This window comes from Cololabis saira, chromosome 12 (assembly GCF_033807715.1).
Source record: "Cololabis saira isolate AMF1-May2022 chromosome 12, fColSai1.1, whole genome shotgun sequence".
NCBI classification, from domain to species: domain Eukaryota; kingdom Metazoa; phylum Chordata; class Actinopteri; order Beloniformes; family Belonidae; genus Cololabis; species Cololabis saira.
The window spans coordinates 8,393,361-8,415,301 of record NC_084598.1 but is presented as its reverse complement, the minus strand read 5'-3'; the positions used below and the strand labels follow the sequence as shown (position 1 = coordinate 8,415,301).

The 21,941-nt window shown below is 40.6% G+C and overlaps 1 protein-coding gene across 4 annotated transcripts in view; it reads left to right on the top strand.

Moving 5' to 3' along the window:
• Positions 1–21,941, top strand: part of hspg2 (heparan sulfate proteoglycan 2) — a 198,005-nt gene that overhangs the window by 142,925 nt on the left and 33,139 nt on the right. For 3 of the 4 annotated variants that reach the window (XM_061735372.1, XM_061735373.1, XM_061735374.1), the window contains 15 exons: positions 826–948; positions 1,738–1,890; positions 2,871–3,031; positions 3,228–3,305; positions 4,868–5,003; positions 8,858–9,012; positions 11,349–11,487; positions 12,276–12,419; positions 13,705–13,839; positions 13,933–14,114; positions 15,294–15,489; positions 15,621–15,800; positions 16,629–16,889; positions 19,611–19,773; positions 20,934–21,031. In XM_061735372.1, coding sequence (XP_061591356.1) covers positions 826–948; positions 1,738–1,890; positions 2,871–3,031; positions 3,228–3,305; positions 4,868–5,003; positions 8,858–9,012; positions 11,349–11,487; positions 12,276–12,419; positions 13,705–13,839; positions 13,933–14,114; positions 15,294–15,489; positions 15,621–15,800; positions 16,629–16,889; positions 19,611–19,773; positions 20,934–21,031 — 2,304 coding nt within the window. The remainder of the gene's footprint in view (positions 1–825; positions 949–1,737; positions 1,891–2,870; positions 3,032–3,227; positions 3,306–4,867; positions 5,004–8,857; positions 9,013–11,348; positions 11,488–12,275; positions 12,420–13,704; positions 13,840–13,932; positions 14,115–15,293; positions 15,490–15,620; positions 15,801–16,628; positions 16,890–19,610; positions 19,774–20,933; positions 21,032–21,941) is intronic. The other variant, XM_061735376.1, reaches the window with a different exon arrangement.

Genomic DNA, 21,941 nt, shown 5'->3' with positions numbered 1-21,941 from the left:
AAATCTTGTCCTACTGGCAGATTTTTCTACTTATTTCAAGTGAATATTTACTTGAAACAGGTGAAAATGGTCACATAACAAGTTATTTTTCTGGTAATGACTCTTGTTTTAAGTGTAATGAGATTTTTTTTTACTAAAAATTAAACATTTTAACTAGAAATAAGACAAATATTCCTGGTAAGATTTTGAGTTTTTGCAGTGTAATTCTGCCTTTCCTGTACCTTCCAAAAGATAACCCAGTTTATCAGTAATACAAAAGAAAAGAAAGAAAAGAAAATTTACTCTAAATCGCTCTGCAAAATTAAATTATATTCAAATCATTTTGCATTGTAGTGCATTGAGTTTTTGCAGTGTAGCCATACCAGAGCATTGACACCTACTTCCATAGTACCAATCTCTCTCTTTCTGTACTGAAAGAGGCATATTTTTTTTTATTTCCCCCTGCTGCCACACAACCTTATGAGATTGAACACAGAGCCAAGCTGCCCAGCAGTCAGATAGCAACACGCCCTGAAGCCTCGCCAAGGCCTGCGTGCCACACATCATCTGTTTTGTCTCTACCGTGGATGTCCTGCCAAGTGTAAGGAAGGGCTCGCACCGGGAACCATCACTCACACTCCCAGAGTGATCAGCTCCCCTACGCTCACACGGATTCCAGCTTCAAATCTTACGATAAAATGATGAGGAGATGATTGTAGACCCCTTGACAAGGTTTCATTTTCTCTGTCACGTCTCTGAAACCTGTCTGCATCATCGTGCGCTGCTCCCTGGCGTTAGTTAGGCCCCTGTGGCTGCTCAGCCTGACTGCCGTGTCTCCTCCTGCAGCTGCAGAGGGAGTCCAGCCCGTGGCCTCCATCTCTCCCTCGGTGCTCAACGTCCGGCAGGGTCAGCGGGCAGAGTTTCGCTGCATGGCAACAGGAAGTCCAACCCCAGCCATCGAGTGGATCGGTACGACCACTTCAAGCGTCTGTTTTACACTGCAAAAACTCAGAATCTTAACAAGAATATTTGTCTTTTTTCTAGTTAAAATGTCTCATTTTTAGTCAGAAAATCTCATTACACTTAAAACAAGTTTTATTTAAGTGTTATTTGACAATTTTCACCTATTTCAAGTAGATTTTCACTTGAAAAAAGTAGAAAAAATCTGCAAAAATGTACTTGAAACAGGTGAAAATTTTCAAATAAGTTATTTTTCTGGTAATGACTCTTGTTTTAAGTGTAATGAGAGTTTTTGACTAAAAATGAGACATTTTAACTAGAAATAAGACAAATATTCTTGTTAAGATTTTGAGTTGTTGCAGTGTACAGGACTGTCTCAGAAAATTAGAATATTGTGATAAAGTCCTTTATTTTCTGTAATGCAAAAATGTCATACATTCTGGATTCATTACAAATCAACTGAAATATTGCAAGCCTTTTATTATTGTAATATTATGATCATGGCTTACAGCTTAAGAAAACTCAAATATCCTATCTCAAAAAATTAGAATATTCTGGGAATCTTAATCTTAAACTGTAAATCATAATCAGCAATATTAAAATAATAAAAGGCTTGCAATATTTCAGTTGATTTGTAATGAATCCAGAATGCATGACATTTTTATTTTTTTAATTGCATTACAGAAAATAAAGAACTTTATCACAATATTCTACTTTTCTGAGACAGTCCTGTATAGCATACACTATATATGTCCCTGAGGTGTTATTTGACAGAACACATTTGTGGGATTGTTGCAGGAGGTCCAGGGAACAGAATGAGTCCCAGAGCGGTGATACGAGGCGACACGCTGACGTTCACAGCCATGGACCAGGCTGATGAAGGAGAGTACACCTGCAAGGCCCTGAACACCCACGGAGAGCACACGGCACGCGCCTCCATCTTCGTCCAAAGTACGCTCTGTGCTTCTGGCTGCTCATCTGCATTTGATTTTGGAAGATATGAGTCTCTTTACACCCAAAAACAAAGTGTGGATTTTAACATTTACGAGGTGTTTTGTGATTTAGCCTACGGTATGTTTGGTACGGAAGAGTATTAGGGCCAGGCAGGATAAAAAAATAAAAATAATATTTTAGAGGAGGAAGATTTTTTTTTCATTATGCACTTTGAGAAAAAAGTCGAAATGTTGAGAAAAAAGGCGAAATTTCAACTTTATTCTTGAAATTGTATTTCAACATTATTCTCGACATTTCGACTTTTTTCTCGACATTTCGACTTTTTTCTCGAAATTGTACTTCAACATTATTCTCGACATTTTGACTTTTTTTTTTACATTTCGACTTTTTTCTCGAAATTGTACTTCAAAATTAATCTCGACATTTTGACTTTTTTCTAGACATTTCGACTTTTTTCTTGACATTTTGACATTTTTCTCTAAATTGTACTTCAACATTAATCTCGACATTTTGACTTTTTTTCTCTAAATTGTACTTCAAAATTAATCTCGACATTTTGACTTTTTTCTAGACATTTCGACTTTTTTCTTGACATTTCGATTTTTTTCTCGAAATTGTACTTCAACATTAATCTCGACATTTTAACTTTTTTCTCAAAGTGCATAATAAAAAAAAAATCTTCCTCTTCCTCCTCTAAAATATGATTTTTATTTTTCTCCCGCCTGGCCCTAATACTCTTCCGTAGGTTCTGTCACAAACAACAACAAGTGCACAATAAAAAAAAATCCCTCAAATTCCTCTCAAATATTGTTTGTCCTGCATGGCCCTAATACTCTTCCGTAGATTGGAACTGATGGGTTGAGAACAGAACACATGTTTGAAATATCTTCTTTTAAACATGAAACCTGTTGGGATAGCGGCTTCTATGTTACGGATATGAATCCGTCTCCTCATTTTATTTAATTTCTTTTACCCAGAATCAAACCCGGGTGGCCTCGGTACCCAGCCCCAAGTCCAAGTCAGTCCACAAAACGTTGAGCTCCATGAAGGTGACACGTTGAGGTTGTACTGCCGGGCGTCGGGGTCGCCCACCCCAAAGCTCACCTGGCTGAAAAATGGAGGACAAATCCCCCCACAGGTAAGACATTCCCCACGTCCCTGACCGGGGACATTCACCATGGATTGATTAAAACGGATTAAAAAGTGTAACCGTGTTTACTGATACCCCAAGGTGTGTGGAGAGCCGTTTCTTCAGTGTTCCAGCATTTTGACCATTTCCCTTCTGTTTGTCTCCTCCCCCTCTTGGATCCTGCCCTGTTCTGCCGTTTGTTCAGGCCATTCCCTCTCACGGTTTCCATCAGTTTAAAAGCAACAGTCTCGATGTGTTACAGAGACGTATTGAGGAGCTGCAGGTCTGTCCATCTGTCTGCTCTCTGTCTGTCCTGTCTCGTAGCTCACATCCTTTTGTCCACTACTGACCTCATCCTCACACATTGTCCACTAAGTGCATGATCAGATATGTCCTTGATTCACACTTTTATCAATTGTGGTGATGCGCCGCAAGCTGCTCACTCGGCCCATTGATAGTCGGAGCCAAATAAGTTACAACCTCCAAACTGGCATGCCGTTCTCTTGTGTCTGTGTCCCGTTTTATTGATCAAGGTGTTCCATAGTCTTGTTTTGTCCTGTCCACATCATACCACCTCAGACATGTTTGGGTTCTCAGCTCCTAGATGGACTCTTTCCAGTGAGTGTATTAACAGGACTATGTATACAGTAGGTACTGTAGGTATTTCAGACATGTTTTGCTCCGTGCCAGGCCCAGCCTACTGCCCCCCATGCCCCGTGGGTTTTTTGTGTTAGTCTGGCTTCTGTATGGCCCTCCTCAGCTCGCCGAGGGGCTTCGGGGCCTTTTTAGTTCTGCCTCAGAGAACCACTGCGTTGTGTCAGCCTTTCCCAAGGGCAGCCGGGCTCTGCCGTGCGACCACGCAGAAATTCTGTATGCTCTAGCAAACGGCTTGCTTTGAAAACTTGTCAATGGGTTCAGACACCACATTGAGCCAGGCCCCGCCTCAGCCACTGCTCGGTTTAGCATCCGTCACGGTTGACTGGGCCGCAGCTAAGCAGCTTTGTCCGTGGATGCCCCGAACACTCCCCCCCACTACAGTAATCCCTCCCCGGATCCTCCCCTCCCCTCCGAGGTGCTTTCCAAACTTAATGCAGGCTCATGTTCAACCTTTTTCGAGGCCCTTTCACTGCCGCCTGTGCCGGTTGAGTTGAAGTCGTTCGCATCTCATGAGCCACAAGGTCACAAGAAGTTGATGAAATTCATGAAGTTTCTTCCGTTTTTAATCACACCTTGCTCTTAAGTTCTTGATGTTAAGTTATTTGACTCCAGCGGAGGGCGTTTGCTTGCGATTCCTCCGAGCCTGTAACACCACACTTGAAAGCTGCTTTGTGATGCTCACTGAGTAACCTCTGACTCCAATCGGTTCATCACAAATTGTCTGCTCTCACTCTCACTCTTCATTTTGATAATCACCAGTCATTAATTTCTTCAGAAGAATTCTCATAATAAAGTAAATTGTGATATCAATGATCATGATAACCACCAATGATAACCCCACCAATCACCGTAGAAATATTAGCCCAATGCTTTTGTCAATGATCAATATTGCTGAAATCACCAAATTTCTAAACTTTTGCAATAACAGCTTCTGTCTTGTCTTAAAGGTCTGCTGTAGTTTTTTTGTGTCGCTAGTAGATAGTTATGTCAATATGTCAGCAATGTAATGTTTGTGTTGGAAAAAGGGATGCGAGGCAGGTAAGTGCTACGCCTCGTTCTCACTACACGATTTGCTCCTGCGGTGCCGATGTAATGGCCAGCGCTGTTCATCGTTGCAAACAAAGGGTGCATAACAATGTGTCAAGCTTCACGCGAGCCTGTGACTTACAGACGTGTCTCCTCCTCCAGGCCAGGATGGACCGCACCGACATCGGCACCCTGCTCATCCCCAGCATCAAGATGTCCGACTCGGGCACCTACATGTGTGTCGGCAGCAACAGCATCGGCTCCAATAGTGCTCCTATCAAGGTCAATGTGCTCAAAGGTAAAATTACATCCTAAACAAACTGAGCTAGTCAGTCCATCAATGTTTAAAATAGTGATTGCAATCTTCTCTTTTTTCCTTTAGTTTTTTATATTCAGCTGTGCTTAAGAACATACCGACTAATTTATTTTGAGTCCGTGCAGCTCATTAAACAATAAACAACACACATTTTTACACCATTTTCACCTAAATGACATACTATCTTTTATCCCTGTGTCATCTAGGAACAACAGAGACACAAAATACAAAAACTGGAATACTCACAGGACCATAAGGATTCAGGAAATGTCTAATATAACCCATACTATATCAATGTTACGGGTCAATGTGAGCCTTAAACTAGAAGAGCATCATTAGGCTCCTATGAAACTATAACAGCCACTAGGCTAACGTCATAAACTGGCCTTTATCATGCAAATACAGGACATAAAGGACACCACAATGAGATAAGGAACCAGCTTAGTTTTAGAAACAACATTATAAACATTACTAATATTGTAAAAAAATTAACATCATTATTAATGGGAATATGTCAAGATCTGATTATAGTTGGGCAATCAAGTTCTGTGTGTACTTAAGATGTTAAGAAGGTTAACAAAGTACAAAATCATCACATAATGTCATTCAAACTATGATACAGCTGCCACTCAGGAAGGTTATCATACCAGAATATCATCTACAGACATAGATATTTTCAAAAATCATAAGCAAGTTTAGTCACCTTGAGTGGTACTGACAAGTGAAATGTTGGGCTCTGGCCCCTGGACTATTAGCACTGTTGCCTCACAGCAAGAAGGTTCCTGGTTCAATTCCCAGGCCCGGCAGGGTCTTTCTGTGTGGAGTTTGCATGTTCTCCCTGTGCTTGCGTGGGTTTCCTCCGGGTACTCCGGCTTCCTCCCACAGTCCAAAAACATGCATGCTAGGTTAATTGGTGATTCTAAATGGCCCGTAGGTGTAGGGTTGCCACCTTTCAGAAATAGAAATAAGGGACGCCCCGATTTCAGCAGCCCAGGCGCCAAAAAAAGGGACATCCCCAAAACTTCTAAAATGCATAGAAATGCATTTATTTTATATGAAAAAACTAAATGCTTTTATTTAAAGTTTAACGTGCTTTAATAGCGTTGAACTTGCATGACTGTACAGACAGCCAACCATATAGCAACTGAAATGCTATGTATGTCCACATCAGCCAAGATGTACATGCAAGTAAATATATATATAGCTACAGGTGAAGATCAGAAAATTTGAATATGGTGTAAAAGTTCAACTTACAAGGTGAAACTAATATATTACATAGTCTCATTACATGCAAAGCAATATATATTAAGCCTTTATCTGTTATCATTTTGATGATTGAATTGTTTATTGATTTCATAAAATATTCTAATTTTTAGACATTTTTTTATTTGAGGTTTTCATAAACTGTGAGCCATAATCACCAAAATTATAACAAATAAAGGCTGAAATATCTCACTTTGAATGTAGTGGGAAAAAATATATTAAATATATTTGTTTCACCTAAGTTGAATTTACTGAAACGAATGAAGTGACATGACATCAATAAATAACAGAGCATTCCAACACATGTTGCTGTCTTTAATAAAACCTGTCCTTTATTTTGTTCATTACTGTTAGTTTGTTGTTCATGTGTGTGACAGACGTGCATGGGACAATTGTGAAATACAGAATAAACTGCGTTCCGTATTGAACCAATACGGAACGCAACTTTTAATTCCCAATTACGTAACAATTCCGTATTTCAAGGGACGGGTGGCGACCCTACGTAGGTGTGAGTGTGAGTGTGTCTGGTTGTTTGTGTATAGCCTATGTAGCCCTGTGATGGACTGGTGACCTGTCCAGGTGAACTCCTGCCTCTCGCCTGAAAATTAGCTGGGATAGTCTCCAGCAGACCCCCGTGACCCTGCAAAGGATATAACGGGTATAGATAATGGATGGATGGATGGATTTTCTCAAAAGTCTGATTTGCAGATTCCAATTTTCTGCACAAATTACTGCATACTGCAATTTAGTCAACTAGTGAAAGATGTGCCCTACCAGCTTTGTTCTTAGCCTCTTTGCTAAGCAGGGTCATGTTAGAATTTATTTTAGATGATAAATGTCAGAACACACATTATTTTCTTGCACTTTGTTTTAGTTTACCTTCCTTGAGACTGGGAGTATGAATTAATGAGATGCTTCATCTAGACAAGAAAGAGCTGGCCCATTCGTGGATCTTTTTAAGACAACACCCCCCCCCCAGACCCCCAGACTCAGGGATCTCTTTTATTGATTTCAAGAGCAATTCATTCTGTGAACACATACTGAGATGTGTAGTGTCTTGTCTGGTTTTCCAGCTGAGTAAGAGGTGTGTTTGCTAACATTTAGGGTGACCAAGACAGTTTTTATTCTGTTGCTCAGGAGATGAAGGACGGTGTCCCCTAACAAGCACAGTGATGTGAGAGGGGCATCCCTCATCTTATTAGACAATTTACTGATGACGTCTTTCCATGAGTGATGTACCGTTACACATTGCTCCATTGATATAACAATCTAATATGTCTGATGAGCAGAGTAAGCAGTTAATGAAGTCTGATAGCCCTATCGGATGCAATTTGTATTCTGTGGATAATCTTAATTTACATGAATTGGCGATTATTTTATTTATTTTTGACAAATTAACTGAGTAAAAAAAAAAAGCCTTGGATTCATATTGAAAGGTTTGTGGTTTTGCAAGTAAAGTAATACCTCACCTGCTTATAAACTCATTTTATGGTTCAGATAACTGTAAAAAAAAAAAAAAAAAAAGTATAAAACCTGGTGAATTAACTATTGCTTCGGGTGAATTATACAATATTCTAATCTAATTCATAATAAAATTCCCAAATCCAAGTTTTTATCAAACAATGCATAAAACAAGTCTAATTGAGTTTTCTCTGCTTCTTAAGAGGCTGCCATTGTTTTCTAATTATAGAGTCATAAGATCAATTATACTGAAGTGTATGAGAGTGTTTTTATGTAAGTCTTGTTTGATCCGTGTAAATTACAGAGTTACAGTGTCTGTTCCTGCAGCTTCCCTAAGAATCTTAAACCTCTCTTTAATGGTTTTGTGTTGATCTGGTCTCAACATGACTGTGATATTAGTGGTGTTGTGCTGGAGCACCTCCGGGCACTGCTCATTCTTGTACCTTTCTAAAATAAGTTATGGTCTGGTTGTTTTCCAAAAATGTCTGAAAAACCTTCGGAACATACTGAACCCTTGTGATGGGAATTAACATGACTAATGAAAAAAAAGTCAGGATCCAGTCATTACCGGCTGATTGCCTGGTGTATCTCTATATAGTTGCGTAATTAATGTTTATTTTCAGTGTCTTTTCATGTAAAGCAGGGTTTTTCAACCGGTGGTCCGCGGCCCTCTAGTGGTCCGTGGCGGTATTGCAGGGGGTCCGTGAAATTGTAAATGGAAAACAATCATTTAAAAAATATATATTTATTTAGACTCAATTTATTTTCCATTTACTATTCCTTTTTGTGAATAATTTACCCATCCAAATGATGTCAAATGAGTGAGAGTGAACTTTGTAATATTATAAGCCCTCTTGTTCATTTTTCATTGACTGTTTTTTGTTTTTTTTTTATAGCAAAAGGTGCAAATAAAAATATACACTGATGCTAATAAATAGCCTATATAGGCCCATACTTTTATTTAAAATCAAGGTGCAAAATAAAACAAACATCCCCAATGGTCCCCGAGTTGCTTCTTGGTTATAATGGTGGTCCCTGGAACAAAACCAGTTGAAAACCTCTGATGTAAAGCAATGCTGAGCCCTTTTTATTTCTGTGTGTTTGTGTTTAAGCAGCAGACCACAGCTCTACGGTCGTTAGTATCCAGCCAGCGATAGCTGACGTCCAGGAGGGCCAGAACCTGGAGCTGAACTGTTTTGCTCCTGGGAATCCTCCTCCCCGGGTCACCTGGACCCGGGCCAGCGGACGCCTCTCCGCCAACCACCAGGTGAAGACACACCCTGCATCCGTGCATTCACAGCTGGTTTGACACTACTTACATGCACAGAAGCGTGTAAACCTGATCCACTACTCTGTGAAAGAATGCATGGACTAATAATCAAAGTAAAATATTCCTGAATGAACGGGCAAGGCGCCATCCGGCGTGTTATCAGCAACCAGTTCAAAAGACGGCTTTCATGATGGTTCGGGGTGCACGAAAGCCTGCACACCTTTGAAGCCGTGACCAATGCTTTATGGTGTACAGGACTGTCTCAGAAATTAGAATATTGTGATCAAAAAATCTCATTACACTTAAAGCAAGTTTTATTTAAGTGTTATTTGACAATTTTCCTCTGTTTCAAGTAGATTTTCACTTGAAATAAGTAGAAGAAATCTGCAAAAATTTACTTGAAACAGGTGAAAATTGTCAAATAAGTTATTTTTCTGGTAATGACTCTTGTTTTAAGTGTAATGAGAGTTTTTGACTAAAAATGAGACATTTTAACTAGAAATAAGACAAATATTCTTGTTAAGATTTTGAGTTTTTGCAGTGTACAGGACTGTCTCATAAAATTAGAATATTGTGATAAAGTCCTTTATTTTCTGTAATGCAAAAATGTCATACATTCTGGATTCATTACAAATCAACTGAAATATTGCAAGCCTTTTATTATTTTAATATTGCTGATCATGGCTTACAGCTTAAGAAAACTCAAATATCCTATCTTAAAAAATTAGAATATTCTGGGAATCTTAATCTTAAACTGTAAGCCATAATCAGCAATATTAAAATAATAAAAGGCTTGCAATATTTCAGTTGATTTGTAATGAATTCAGAATGTATGACATTTTTGTTTTTTTAATTGCATTACAGAAAAATAAAGAACTTTATCACAATATTCTAATTTTCTGAGACAGTCCTGTATACAAGTTTTGTGGCAACATCTTGTCATCTATCTGTTTTTTTTAAGTAAGTTATTGCTTATTTAATCAAGACGACACCAACCCACCCTGAAGGTTTTCCAGCAACAAATCAGGACCACAAGAGAATGATATGGCAGTTTAAAGCCTTTGCCTTCGGCACAAATCAGTACACATATGAACTATGTATTAATGTAGCCAGAAAATTCCAATCTTACAAAATCAAAACCGTGTTTTACTCATTATCGTATGCCAACATGGTGACCACTAATGAATCTCCCTGATTGGTAATAACAGCCCCGACCTGCAGAGGAATTGACGTGCTCACATCTCTGCAGAGGTCTTGTGGTATGCGGTGACAAGATCTAAAGTGCAGATCTTTGGAGCGCTGGGGGTTATGGGACGGAGCCCCCACAGTTCAGGCTTGTTCCAGAGCATCGCACAGATGTTCAGTCAGACTGGGGAATTTGGCACTGGCGCGTTGTTTCCCCTTTGTGCTTCTTGATGTCATTCCTTTCCTTGAGAGATGACTCACACCCACTGGTGATTTAAAGGAAAACAGGAGTCATCACAGAAGCTGGTTTAGTCCTGATCACCTGATCACCACTTATCAACTCAGCACTGAAATGCTTCTGTATGTCGACCTGACAGCCTGAGACTGGAGCTAAAACAAAGTCAAAACACATCACAATTTAAAAAAAGATACAAAGAAACATTCTATCAAAATACAGATGCGAATAAACATGTAGATATGAACATTTATTAATATATGTAGATATATAGATGTTCATTATGGATATAGATATGTTATATGTAGGTATATGGATATATTGAGTTATATTATACGTACAGTATTTGTGTATCTATATCTCTATTAATATATACGGATTTATAGTTATATGTTGACATGTCGATATATAGATTTATAGTAATTTTTATGTATATAATTGGAGGTAAATATATGAACCAGTATATATAGCATATCTACTCTTATATAGTTATTCAAGTATATTATTATACCATTGCTGTCTATTGTTCTCTATTATATTGTAGTATTATAGTAAAGTAATGATAATGTAATACTATGCATTATAATTACTTCTATTATTACATACATACATAGTGGCACAACTTAATGCTGGGCGTTTGTTTTGTTTTCTTTTGTTTGCCTTGATTTGCTTTGATTTTACCTTTATTTATATATACATATAATTGAGTATAATATCACTTTGTTTGTGTTCTGTTTTTTCACTTTTTTGTACGCTTTTTTATGCATGCAGCGCCCGGCGTCATGTGGGATGTTCCTCCAAGGAGGAACTAAACTAAACTGTGCAGATCTGTTCCAATCCCGGGGCCAATGATTTTCTGTCTGTGCTCTGACTTCCAAACCTGGATTTCCAGTGACCTTGTTGTGTGTTGCAGGTTGTGGGCAGTCAGCTGCGCATCCTGTCGGCCAGCGCCGAGGACTCTGGGGAATACGTGTGCCGCGTGCAGGGCAACCCCGGGAACTCTCATGTCCACCAGGCCTCCGTCTCTGTCTCCGTCACCTCGTCTTCCTCACGTAAGCATGTTTGGTGCTTGAGGTTTCACACCCGTGATGTGTTGGTGCCCTTCAGTCAGACAGTCAATACACAAGTCCATTTGATTTCTTTTTTTGTTGTTTTTATTTTATAACTCACTGCGTCCTAGGCAAGGCAAGGCAAGTTTATTTGTATAGCACAATTCAACACAAGGTAATTCAAAGTGCTTTACATCAACATTAAAAGTGGCAAAGACACAATTAAACAGTAAATAACAAATAAAATGAAATAAAATGATAAGAAAAGAGGTCAAATAATAAAAAGCACAAGTTGTTAAAAAGTAAGGGCGGTAGAGTACAGCAGGTACATCTCATTCTTACAATGGCAAGAATTACGTTTCTATACGGTCAAAACGTACAAAGACCGGGTCAAATACAGTATTACAAAAGTAATCTGTAACAATTTGTACGGTGAATTAAACCAATTTGACAATTCTATGCCACATGCCTGTTTCCAGGTCTTATTTCACTTAACCTAGCAGTTCTTTTTAGCCAGTGATTTATACACACCCAGGAACCATTAAGGGCTGAGCATTACATTGCAGGGTGTTCACCCACTCACACTTCCTCTCCTCACCAGTGCAGTTTCCAGTGCAGCGTCAGATTAAATGAGTTTCCCTGCTCCTGTCCCATGACCTCATCCTCAGTCACTGTAGTAGCTGCCAGCGTAGGCCGCGGCCACACCAAGTACACGTCTATCACTGCAACAGATCATCTCAATGAAAGGAGATGGTTCAGTCAGAAATGATCCGGTGGTTTTTCTGCCCCAGGCCTGCAGAGCCCCATCATCGCCATCGAACCCCACAGCGCTGCAGTGCGTGTGGGCGAGTCGGCCAGCTTCAAGTGTGGTCTGTACAGCGGAGCGCAGCCCGTCAGACTGGAGTGGAAGCTCGCCAGCAACCAGCCGCTGCCAGGTAAAGACCGAGCCGCTCCCGATGAAGGGACCTGCTTCAGAGCTGTCGTCCCGAGACGCCGTCAGCTACACAACTAGTGTGGAAATCCCACCAAGAAGCCGCTCCTCTGCTCATGTCCAGGACTTTTCTCTCCATGCATTCTGCACTTGCACCAATATTTTTGCAAGACTAAAACTTTTGCAGGGTTTAACCCTCGTGCTGTCTTTTGGCCAAGGGAGGGTGAAGGGAGAAAAGAAGGAATGAAGGAAAGAAGGAAGGAAGTAGGAAAGGGAGTAAGGAAGGGAGAAAAGATGAGAGGGAGAAAAGATGGAAGGAAGGGAGAAAGGAGAAAAGAAGGAAAGGAGGAAGGAAGTAGGAAAGGGAGTAAGGAAGGGAGAAAATATGGAAGGGAGGGAGAAAGAAGAAAAGAAGGAAAGAAAGAAGGAAGTAGGAAAGGGAGTAAGGAAGGGAGAAAAGATGGAAGGGAGGAAAAGGGAGAAAAGATGGAAGGAAAGGAGAAAAAGAAGGAAAGAAGGAAAGAAGTAGGAAAGGGAGTAAGGAAGGGAGAAAAGATGGAAGGGAGAAAAGATGCAAGGAAGGGAGAAAAGGAAAGAAAGAAGGGAGGGAAGAAGGAAGGAATGGAGTAAATAAGGAAAGAAGGAAGGAAAAGCAAAGAAGGTAATAAAGGAACGAATGACGAAAGGGAGGTAGGAAGAAAAAGGAGTAAAGGAGGGTAAAAAAGGAGGAAAAGAGGAAAGGAAGAAGGAAGGAGAGAGCATGGCAGGAGGAAAGAAGGATAGAAGAATTGGGTCATTTTTATCCAAAGACAGCACAAGGGTTAATGTAATTAATGTCTGTCGTGTCAGGATTTCATGACATAATAATCACACACACTTACCCTAAAGTTGAAACCTTTTTTAATACATGAGCTTTTCACTGTCACTCATAAATTCAAACAAGTTGTAAATATTTTAGTGATTTGGAAAAAGTAGTTGGTGGCCTTCTAGACGTACCAGTGGAGCTACATCATTGCTGTAATTGCAGTGAAAGAATTATGTTCCTGTAAAAAAGAAACGCTAGTACCTGTTTTAATCCTAACATGGGCATCTGTTTTTTAATATAAACCCACTTTCCCTACCTCACACTCTGACTGGGGCAGTCTTTATATTATTAGGGTTACCTTTCTTAACCTTTGAAACCCCTCCTTCAAACCTTTCCTGTTTGTTGTTTTAAATTAGCCTTTGATTCTCACATGGATCTTGAAGCAGGTCTAATGCATACAGTACTTTCCCAACCTTTTCTGCAGAAAACGTCAAAGTGAGCCCTGATGGTTCTGTTATTACCATTAACAATGTCCACTCCATGAACCACGGAGCCTACCGCTGTGTGGCCAGCAACCCGTTCGGCATCACCCACAGCATCGTGTCTCTGATCGTTAAAGGTGAGCTGCATGCAGGGACCTCCAAGGAAAGGGTTCCCTCCGGTGGCCGATCCGATATCAACCCATGAGAACGTTGTGTGTTTGTGTCTCCAGAGTCTCCCCTGGCCATCGTCACGCCCACCGGCCCTGTCCGGGTCAGGATGGGGGAAGCCATCAACCTGGAGTGCCAGGCTTCAGGTGAGCCCCGGCCCTCGGTGCAATGGCACCGGCTGGACAACAACCGCAAGACCATGCTGAGCAGCCCCGTGCCCATGGACTCCAACGCAGTCATGCAGGTACGGCTCGTCTCAGGACACCACGTTCATCGCTTACCTTCCCCAATTTCACAATCAATCAGTGGCGGCTTGTCAATAAGGGGCGCTAGGGCGCTGCCTCCATTAAAATTACAGGGGGAAAAAAATAAAAAATATAGACACCGTACACATAAATTACGTAATAAAAAGTAATTATCACATCTGTGCACTCATGTGTCTGACTTAATTTTTCAAGCCTTCCCATCACATACTGGGTTTATTCAGAGTTGTTTTTTGTGCAGACCGAAATACATAGGTTTCAATGGCGAGGGGCGCAGGCCAAATGAGTGTGTATTGTATGTTCTTAAACTTTTCTTCCATGTGACTTCATGCTGGTCTCTAATTGGTTACTCAAAGACTCTCCTCCGGGCGCAGCTCTCTGCGCCCGTGGCCAATCAGCATGTTTTCTGTCACTCACGACTGCATCTGTCACTTGCTACAAACGGAGTCACAGCCATAGACATGTATCCTCCTTCTTCCATGGAGCTGCTGCGATATGTCAACGTCGCCGCCATATTGGATGTGGCAAGACTGTAAACTAATACAAGTAAATGGACTTATTTTCATAAAGTGCCTTTCTACAAAGAAATGTACGTTTTAAGTCTAATTTATTCATTCACACACGCACTAATATACTTGGGAAACAGTTAGGCACCAAATATAATATATTTAATTTTCTCAGAAGGCGAAAATAAGAACTTTATTGATCCCACATAGGAGTAATTCATGTTATATCAGCTATAGAGAACAAGGTAGTGCCGAAAAACAATATATATCCCCCCTCACAAAAATAAGAAAAATACAGAAACATATTTTCTCATCAACAAAACAAATTTTCAAATTTTCAAATAACAAAATAACATATTTGAACAATTTTTCAGACAATATCTCTATATAATTACTGAAAAAATCTGAAAAATGGTTCAAATATGTTATTTTGTTACTTGAAAAATGTTAAATATGTTTATGTAAAATATGCTACATGTATATGTAGTATATGTAGGGATATGTAATAAAAAATAACAAAAAAATGTATGTTCAAGTAGAGTTTATAGTTGTGTTGTAATCCCCACTCGCCAGTGCGCCCCCAAAATGTTTTATCCCCAGCCGCCACTGCAATCAATGACTGAAATTATATATTCTATTTTTCTCTGAATTCAGATTCTAGTTGCTCGTACAGAAGACAGTGGCACCTACGTGTGCGCGGCTCGTAACACCGAGGGCCTCACCGAGACCAAAGTGGAGGTAGTGGTTGAGGGGGGGTCCCAGGTGCCGTCGGTCCCCAGGCCCTTCGTTCCTGAGCCGCTGATGATTGTGGTGGAGGGACAGACCGCAACCCTCCGCTGCGATGCCCACGGTAATGCCCCCACAAAGGCTCCATGTATTTATCTGCCACTGTCTTTTCAAGCTGTAAAAATAAAGCTGTTTAATTGTAATCCAGCCGAGCCAAGAGTTTATTCAGGGTTCCCCTACGTTCTGTCTTTATAGGACTTCCTGCCCCCACGATCACGTGGTCCAAGCTGCGGTCCCCTCTGCCTTGGAGACACAAGGTGGTGAATAACAGTCTGGTGCTGCCCAGCGTTGGCCGGCAGGACTCTGGCGAATACATCTGCAGTGCCACAAACAACATGGGCACCACCGATGTCACGGTCATGCTCGATGTGGAGAGTGAGTATTTCTGTTGTCCGGCGGTGTCGTTGTCTCAGCATATATTGCTTTAGAGCAGGGGTCGGCAACCCAAAATGTTGAAAGAGCCATATTGGACCAAAAACACAAAAAACAAATATGTCTGGAGCCGCAAAAAATTCAAAGTCTTGTATCAGCCTTAGAATGAAGACAACACATGCTGCATGTATCTATATTAGTTATAACTGGGGGGAGATTTTTTTTTTCATTATGCACTTTGAGATAAAAGTCGAGATTTCGAGAAAAAAGGCGAAATGTCAAGATTAATGTTGAAATACAATCTTGAGAAAAAGGTCGAAATGTCGAGAAAAAAGTCGAAATGTCGAGGAAATAGTCAAAATTTCGTGAAATAAGTCAAGATTTTGTGAAAAAAGTCGAAATGTCGAGATTAAAAAGGAAAGGAAAAAGGATGAACAAAAGAGAAAAAATGGGAAAAAAGAGGAAAAAAGAAAAAAAAGAAGAAAAAAAGAAAAGAAAAAAAGGTCAAACATTTTTTTAAAAGCTCCAGGGAGCCACTAGGGCGGCGCTAAAGAGCCGCATGCCGACCCCTGGTATAGACGGATTATATGTTGAAGTACAATCTTGAGAAAAAAGTCGAAATGTCGAGATTAAAAAGGAAAGGAAAAAGGGAGAAAAAAAGAAGAAGAAAAAAAAAGGAAGAAAAAGGTCAAACATTTTTGAAAAAGCTCCAGGAGCCACTAGGGCATCGATAAAGAGCCGCATGCGGCTCTAGAGCCGGGGTTGCCAACCCCTGCTTTAGATGAAACGACATAAACACAGTGCACTTTGTTTTTCCTCTTCTGCCTCCAGCTCCCCCGTACGCCACCTCTATGCCGGACGACGTGGCGGTGCGGGTCGGGGAGGTGATCCGGCTGCAGTGCCTGGCCCACGGCACCCCCCCGCTGACCTACAGCTGGACCAGGCTGGAGGGAAGCCTGCCCTCCAGGGCCGAGGTCAGCGGAGGAGACCTGCAGATCAACCTGGCCACCGCCGAGGACGCTGGGAGTTACAAGTGTGTGGCCACCAACAAAGTGGGCCGCAGCGAGGCGGTCGCTAAAGTCACAGTCAGATGTACGTCTGAACACCTTTACTTTGTTTGTTTTTTTAATGATTTTATCCCGATTTTTTTCCCCATTTTATCACCCAGTTCTCCTACCTAAGTGACAGTCCTGGGCAGAGGTGGGCTAGAGTAGCCAAACATTGTACTCAAGTAAAAGTACTGTTACTTCAGAATAATATGACTCAAGTAGAATTAAAAAGTAGTCATCCAAATAATTACTTGAGTAAAAGTAAAAAAGTACTTGGTGAAAAAACTACTCAAGTACTGAGTAACTGTTGAGTAACGTCTGATTTATTTTTTTTAACACAACCATTCAAACAGACAAAAGTACAAAATAATCATCTTCAGGCAAATTAAATCAATAAAATAATAAAATAAATGAAAATTACCGGTAATAAAAAAAATAGCTTAAATTAAAATGATCTTAAAGTAAATTCAAGTACTTTAATAAATAAATAAAATAATAACAGAATAAAAAAATAAATTAAGCACAAGTAGCACAAAATGTCAAGCCTTTGTACTTTTCTTTTTTAACCAGCAGAACTAGAACAAACATGAACTCATAGAAACTCTGTGTGTGTTTGAGTCTGTGTAAATGTGACAAAACATGCAAAAACAAACATTTTTCCCAAAGAATCACTCAGTGATGTCATGAGATTGACGCGTACGCGGAGGATTAAAAGAAAAGTAACAGCTCAACGTAGCCTAATGTAGCGGAGTAAGAGGAACAGTTTCTTCTTCACAAATCTACTCAAGTAAAAGTAAAAAGTACAGTGATTCAAAACTACTCCTAAAAGTACATTTCCCAAAACTTACTCAAGTAAATGTGACGGAGTGAATGTAACTCGTTACTACCCACCTCTGGTCCTGGGCATTGCTCCCTCTACCAACCCAGGGAGGGCCTTGCACTGAGCTCAGTCAAATAAAATCAAATCAAATGAAACTTTATTTGTAAAGTACCTTTCATACAAAAAATGCAACACAAAGTGCTTTTCATAAAACAAATAAACATAAAAACGTATTAATGCCCCTCCCCCCTCCCCGCAGACACAAGCACACTACAATTCACCCAAGTTCCACACACAGACACACACACAGACACACGGTGCAGACATGGCTAGGCACAGAGGATCCAGGTGAGGAAACGGTAACAGGGAGCCGTCCACGCCAGGAGCCAGTCTCATAGCCCGCAGCTACAAGGGGGGGTTCCACAGAGACCATCCCGGCCCGGACGGATAGAGGAGTCCACACCACAGCGGTGAAGCCGTGGTGCAGAGCTCCACAACCATCCAGACCAGAACCATCCCCAGGACGACCCCCTGCAGGCCAGAGTCACTCCCAGCATGGAGGCTCCCCATGAGGAAACACTGGAGCTAAAAGCTACAAGAAAGCAGGATAAGATACACTAAAAAAGTTTAAAAAGTATAACATAACGTAAAATCCTAAAAGTATGTCTAGAAAGCAAGACATTAAAAACTAAAGGAATAAGACAGTAAAATGTATAAAATAGACCATAAATAACGACCAAAACATTTAGATAAAACATTGAGATAAGAATGAAATTGAAAAATGAAAATAAAATATGATAAAACAGAATAAACTAAAGATTAATATAAAACAGAGCAGTAAGATCCAATAAAAATAGGGGTGAGCATAAAAAATGTAAAAGAGTTAAATGAGTCAGTTAAAAGCCTGATTAAAGAGATGGGTCTTGAGCCTCTTTTTAAAAACATCAACAGTCTCTGCGGCCCTGAGATTCTCCGGGAGGCTGTTCCACAATCGGGGACCATAAAAACTGAATGCCGCCTCCCCGTGTGTCCTGGTTCTAACTTTTGGTATTGTTAAAAGGCACCGCAGGACCTCAGGGTCCGCGAGGGTCGATAGGGTAAAAGTAGTGCAGACAAATAAGAAGGCCCAAGACCATTAAGACACTTAAAAACTAGTAAAAGAACCTTAAAATCGGTCTCCTCCTTAACCTGAAGAGTGAACAGGCCGCATCTTTTCACCAGACAGGGTGGGGCTTCTCTGGCCGTACGTAGCGCGTGGAAGGATCACGTTATCCCGGCCAGATCCTCCCCATCCCCATCTGGCGCCCCGGTTGGGCAGAGGGGGCATGTACAGCCCAGGACTGTGTGCATGTTTTTGTGAGGGTAGCTCACATTGCTACCCAAGGGAACACGGGGAGAACATGCAAACTCCACACAGAAAGATCCTTTCACCAACCCCACCCAGGGTGTGGGCGCTGAAGTCATGGGGGAACTTACCATTCAATTCAATTCAATTCAATTTTATTTGTATAGCGTCTAATACAACAGAAGTTGTCTCTAGGCGCTTTCCAGAGACCAAGAACATGACCCCCGAGCAATTATTACATAAACAATGGCAGGTAAAAACTCCCCTAGTGGGAGAAAAGCCTTAATCCAAACAGTGGCAAGAAAAACCTTTAGAGGGAGAAACCTGGACCAGGACCTGGATCATAAGGGGGGACCCTCCTGTCGAAGGCCAGACAGACATGCACTTCAGCGCCCACAGCGTCCCCGGCGGGAATTGAACCCAGGACCTTCTTGCTGTGAGACGGCTGCACTACCAGCTGCGTGCCCCCAATACATCTTTACTTTTGATGAATAGTAAAACTTGCTCGGGGATAAAAAAGCTGTCGGATGATCAAGAACAATGGCTTTCCTGTAACTGACAGTAAAACAGAAACTGTCTTCCACCTTTTCTCTCTCCAGCCCCCCTGGCGGTGCGGGTATCCCCTCAGGTGGAGGTGAAGGCTCAGGGCAGCGCCGTGGAGTTCACCTGTTCAGCAGCAGGTGGGGTAGAAACCAAGATTGAGTGGCTCAAGGAAGGAGGAGCTTTGCCATCGAACCACCACATCAAGGATGGAGTGCTCAGGTACCTCAGAAAGAGACCGTGCTGCAAACTTAGCATGCTTTACCGGAGCAAATTTACCACATCAATACATATTTGTGACAAAGAACAGGTGTATTATCAATTAGTAGCCAATCAGTAGCCAGACTCTTCTCCTCCATTGTTCCCCGTTGGTGGAACGACCTACCAAACTCTGTCTGATCTGCAGGGGCTGTAGCTACTTTGAAGAGCAACGTGAAGACTCAGCTCTTTAAGGAGCACTTCTGCACGTAGCTTTCTAATATATGAAAATAAATAAATAATAATTCTAGCACTAGCATGACAGCACCTGTGTCTTACTATCCAGCTAGACCAGGGGTGTCAAATGTGCGGCCGCATGTGGCCTGAGAGGGGTTTTCATGCGAGAAGTTTCCAGAGCAAAAAAACGAAATGTTAATTTACTAAAAAGGAAGGCATAAATAATTGCCATGAATCGCAGCATATCCGATAATATATTTCTTCTACAAATCCATCGTTATTCCACAAATAGAGCAGTTTTTGACATTTTTTTAGTTTTCTAGAATGCATTTGCCGATTTTATTTCTTTGTAGACGGTTGTTTATTTTTATTAACTGACTGACTACCATTATATATTTTCGCAGGAAAAGTATCACTTCTAAAAAGATGATAGAAGATATTTATTCTGAGAATTTCAGTTTTGAATACGAGGATAGTGACAAAGTAAAACAGTTAAAAAAGAAGTGCTGACTTTTTCGGCACACTGGCCTAAATATCCGCGCCAATTTTTAAAAATAAATACACTTAATTGTACTGGAAAAATCTCTAAATCACAAAGAAACACTCTCGGATGTAATAAGAAAGATTTAGCTTTTAATTAAATTTCCTAGGATTAGATAACAATACTAAAAAAAAAGAATTAGAGAAAAAATGTTCCGCACCGTTTTTGTTATTTTGACAAGCGGCCCGCGAGAAAAAAATTGGTCAAATCCGGCGTCCAAGCAAAATTAGTTTGACACCCCTGAGCTAGACCCTCCTATGTGATTTCTTGTTGTGTTGTTCTCTCAGATTTAAGTCGCTTTGGATAAAAGCTAAATGACAGTAGTAGTAGTGGTGGTAATTACAATAAGTATAGTGAGTGTAACTTATTTGCAGCATGACATGTATGTATTGTGTTTCCTCTACAGGATTGAGAACCTGGAGCAGAGCAATGAGGGAGTTTATATCTGCAGAGCGAGCAGTGTGTACGGCCAAGCTCAGGACACGGCCAGGCTGACCATCCAAGGTCCGTTACACTCACCGCATGTACGGGGGGGGGGCAAGAAAACCCTCCAGGCCTTCTCACTCAACGTTTAGAAAGTCAGATAAAGTAGTATCAACAAGACAAGTTAATGCAGGAAAACAATCGTGCTAGATTAAACATACCCAGAACATTTACCTGGGAGATGAAGCTCACTGAATATGGCACACTAAAAAAAAGACTAGGCAAGGCAAGTTTATTTGTATAGCACAATTCAACACAAGGTGCTTTACATCAACATTAAAAGCGGCAAGACACAATTAAACAGTAAATAATAAATAAAATGAAATAAAATGATAAGAAAAGAGGTAGAAAGTTGCTAAAAAGTAAGGGCAGTAGAGTACAGCAGGTACATCTCATTCTTAAAATGGCAAGAATTACATTTCTATATTACGGGCAAAACATACAAAGACCGGGTCAAATACAGTATTACAAAAGTAATCTGTAACAATTCGTACGGTGAATTAAACCAATTTGACAATTCTATGCCACAATGCCTGTTTCCAGGTCTTATTTCACACTACTGACGAGAAATACGTTTCTATACGGTCAAAACTTACAAAGACCGGGTCAAATAAAGTATTACAAAGTCATCTGTGCCGATACGTGCGGTGAATCAAACCAATTTGACAATTCTACGTCACAATGCCTGCATTCAGGGCTTATCCATCACTAGTGTAACTTTGCGCAATTTTCGCAAAAATCATAAGTATTTAATTGATGAGTAAGCTTAAATAACAAATAAAATGGAATAAAATGATAAGAAAAGAGGTAAAATCATAAAAAGCACAAGTTGTTAAAAAATAAGGGCAATAGAGTACACAGGTAAGTATTTAATTTAAGAGTACGCTTCAGTAAACGGTAATGTTTTTAGGCCTGATTTAGGCGACTTCTT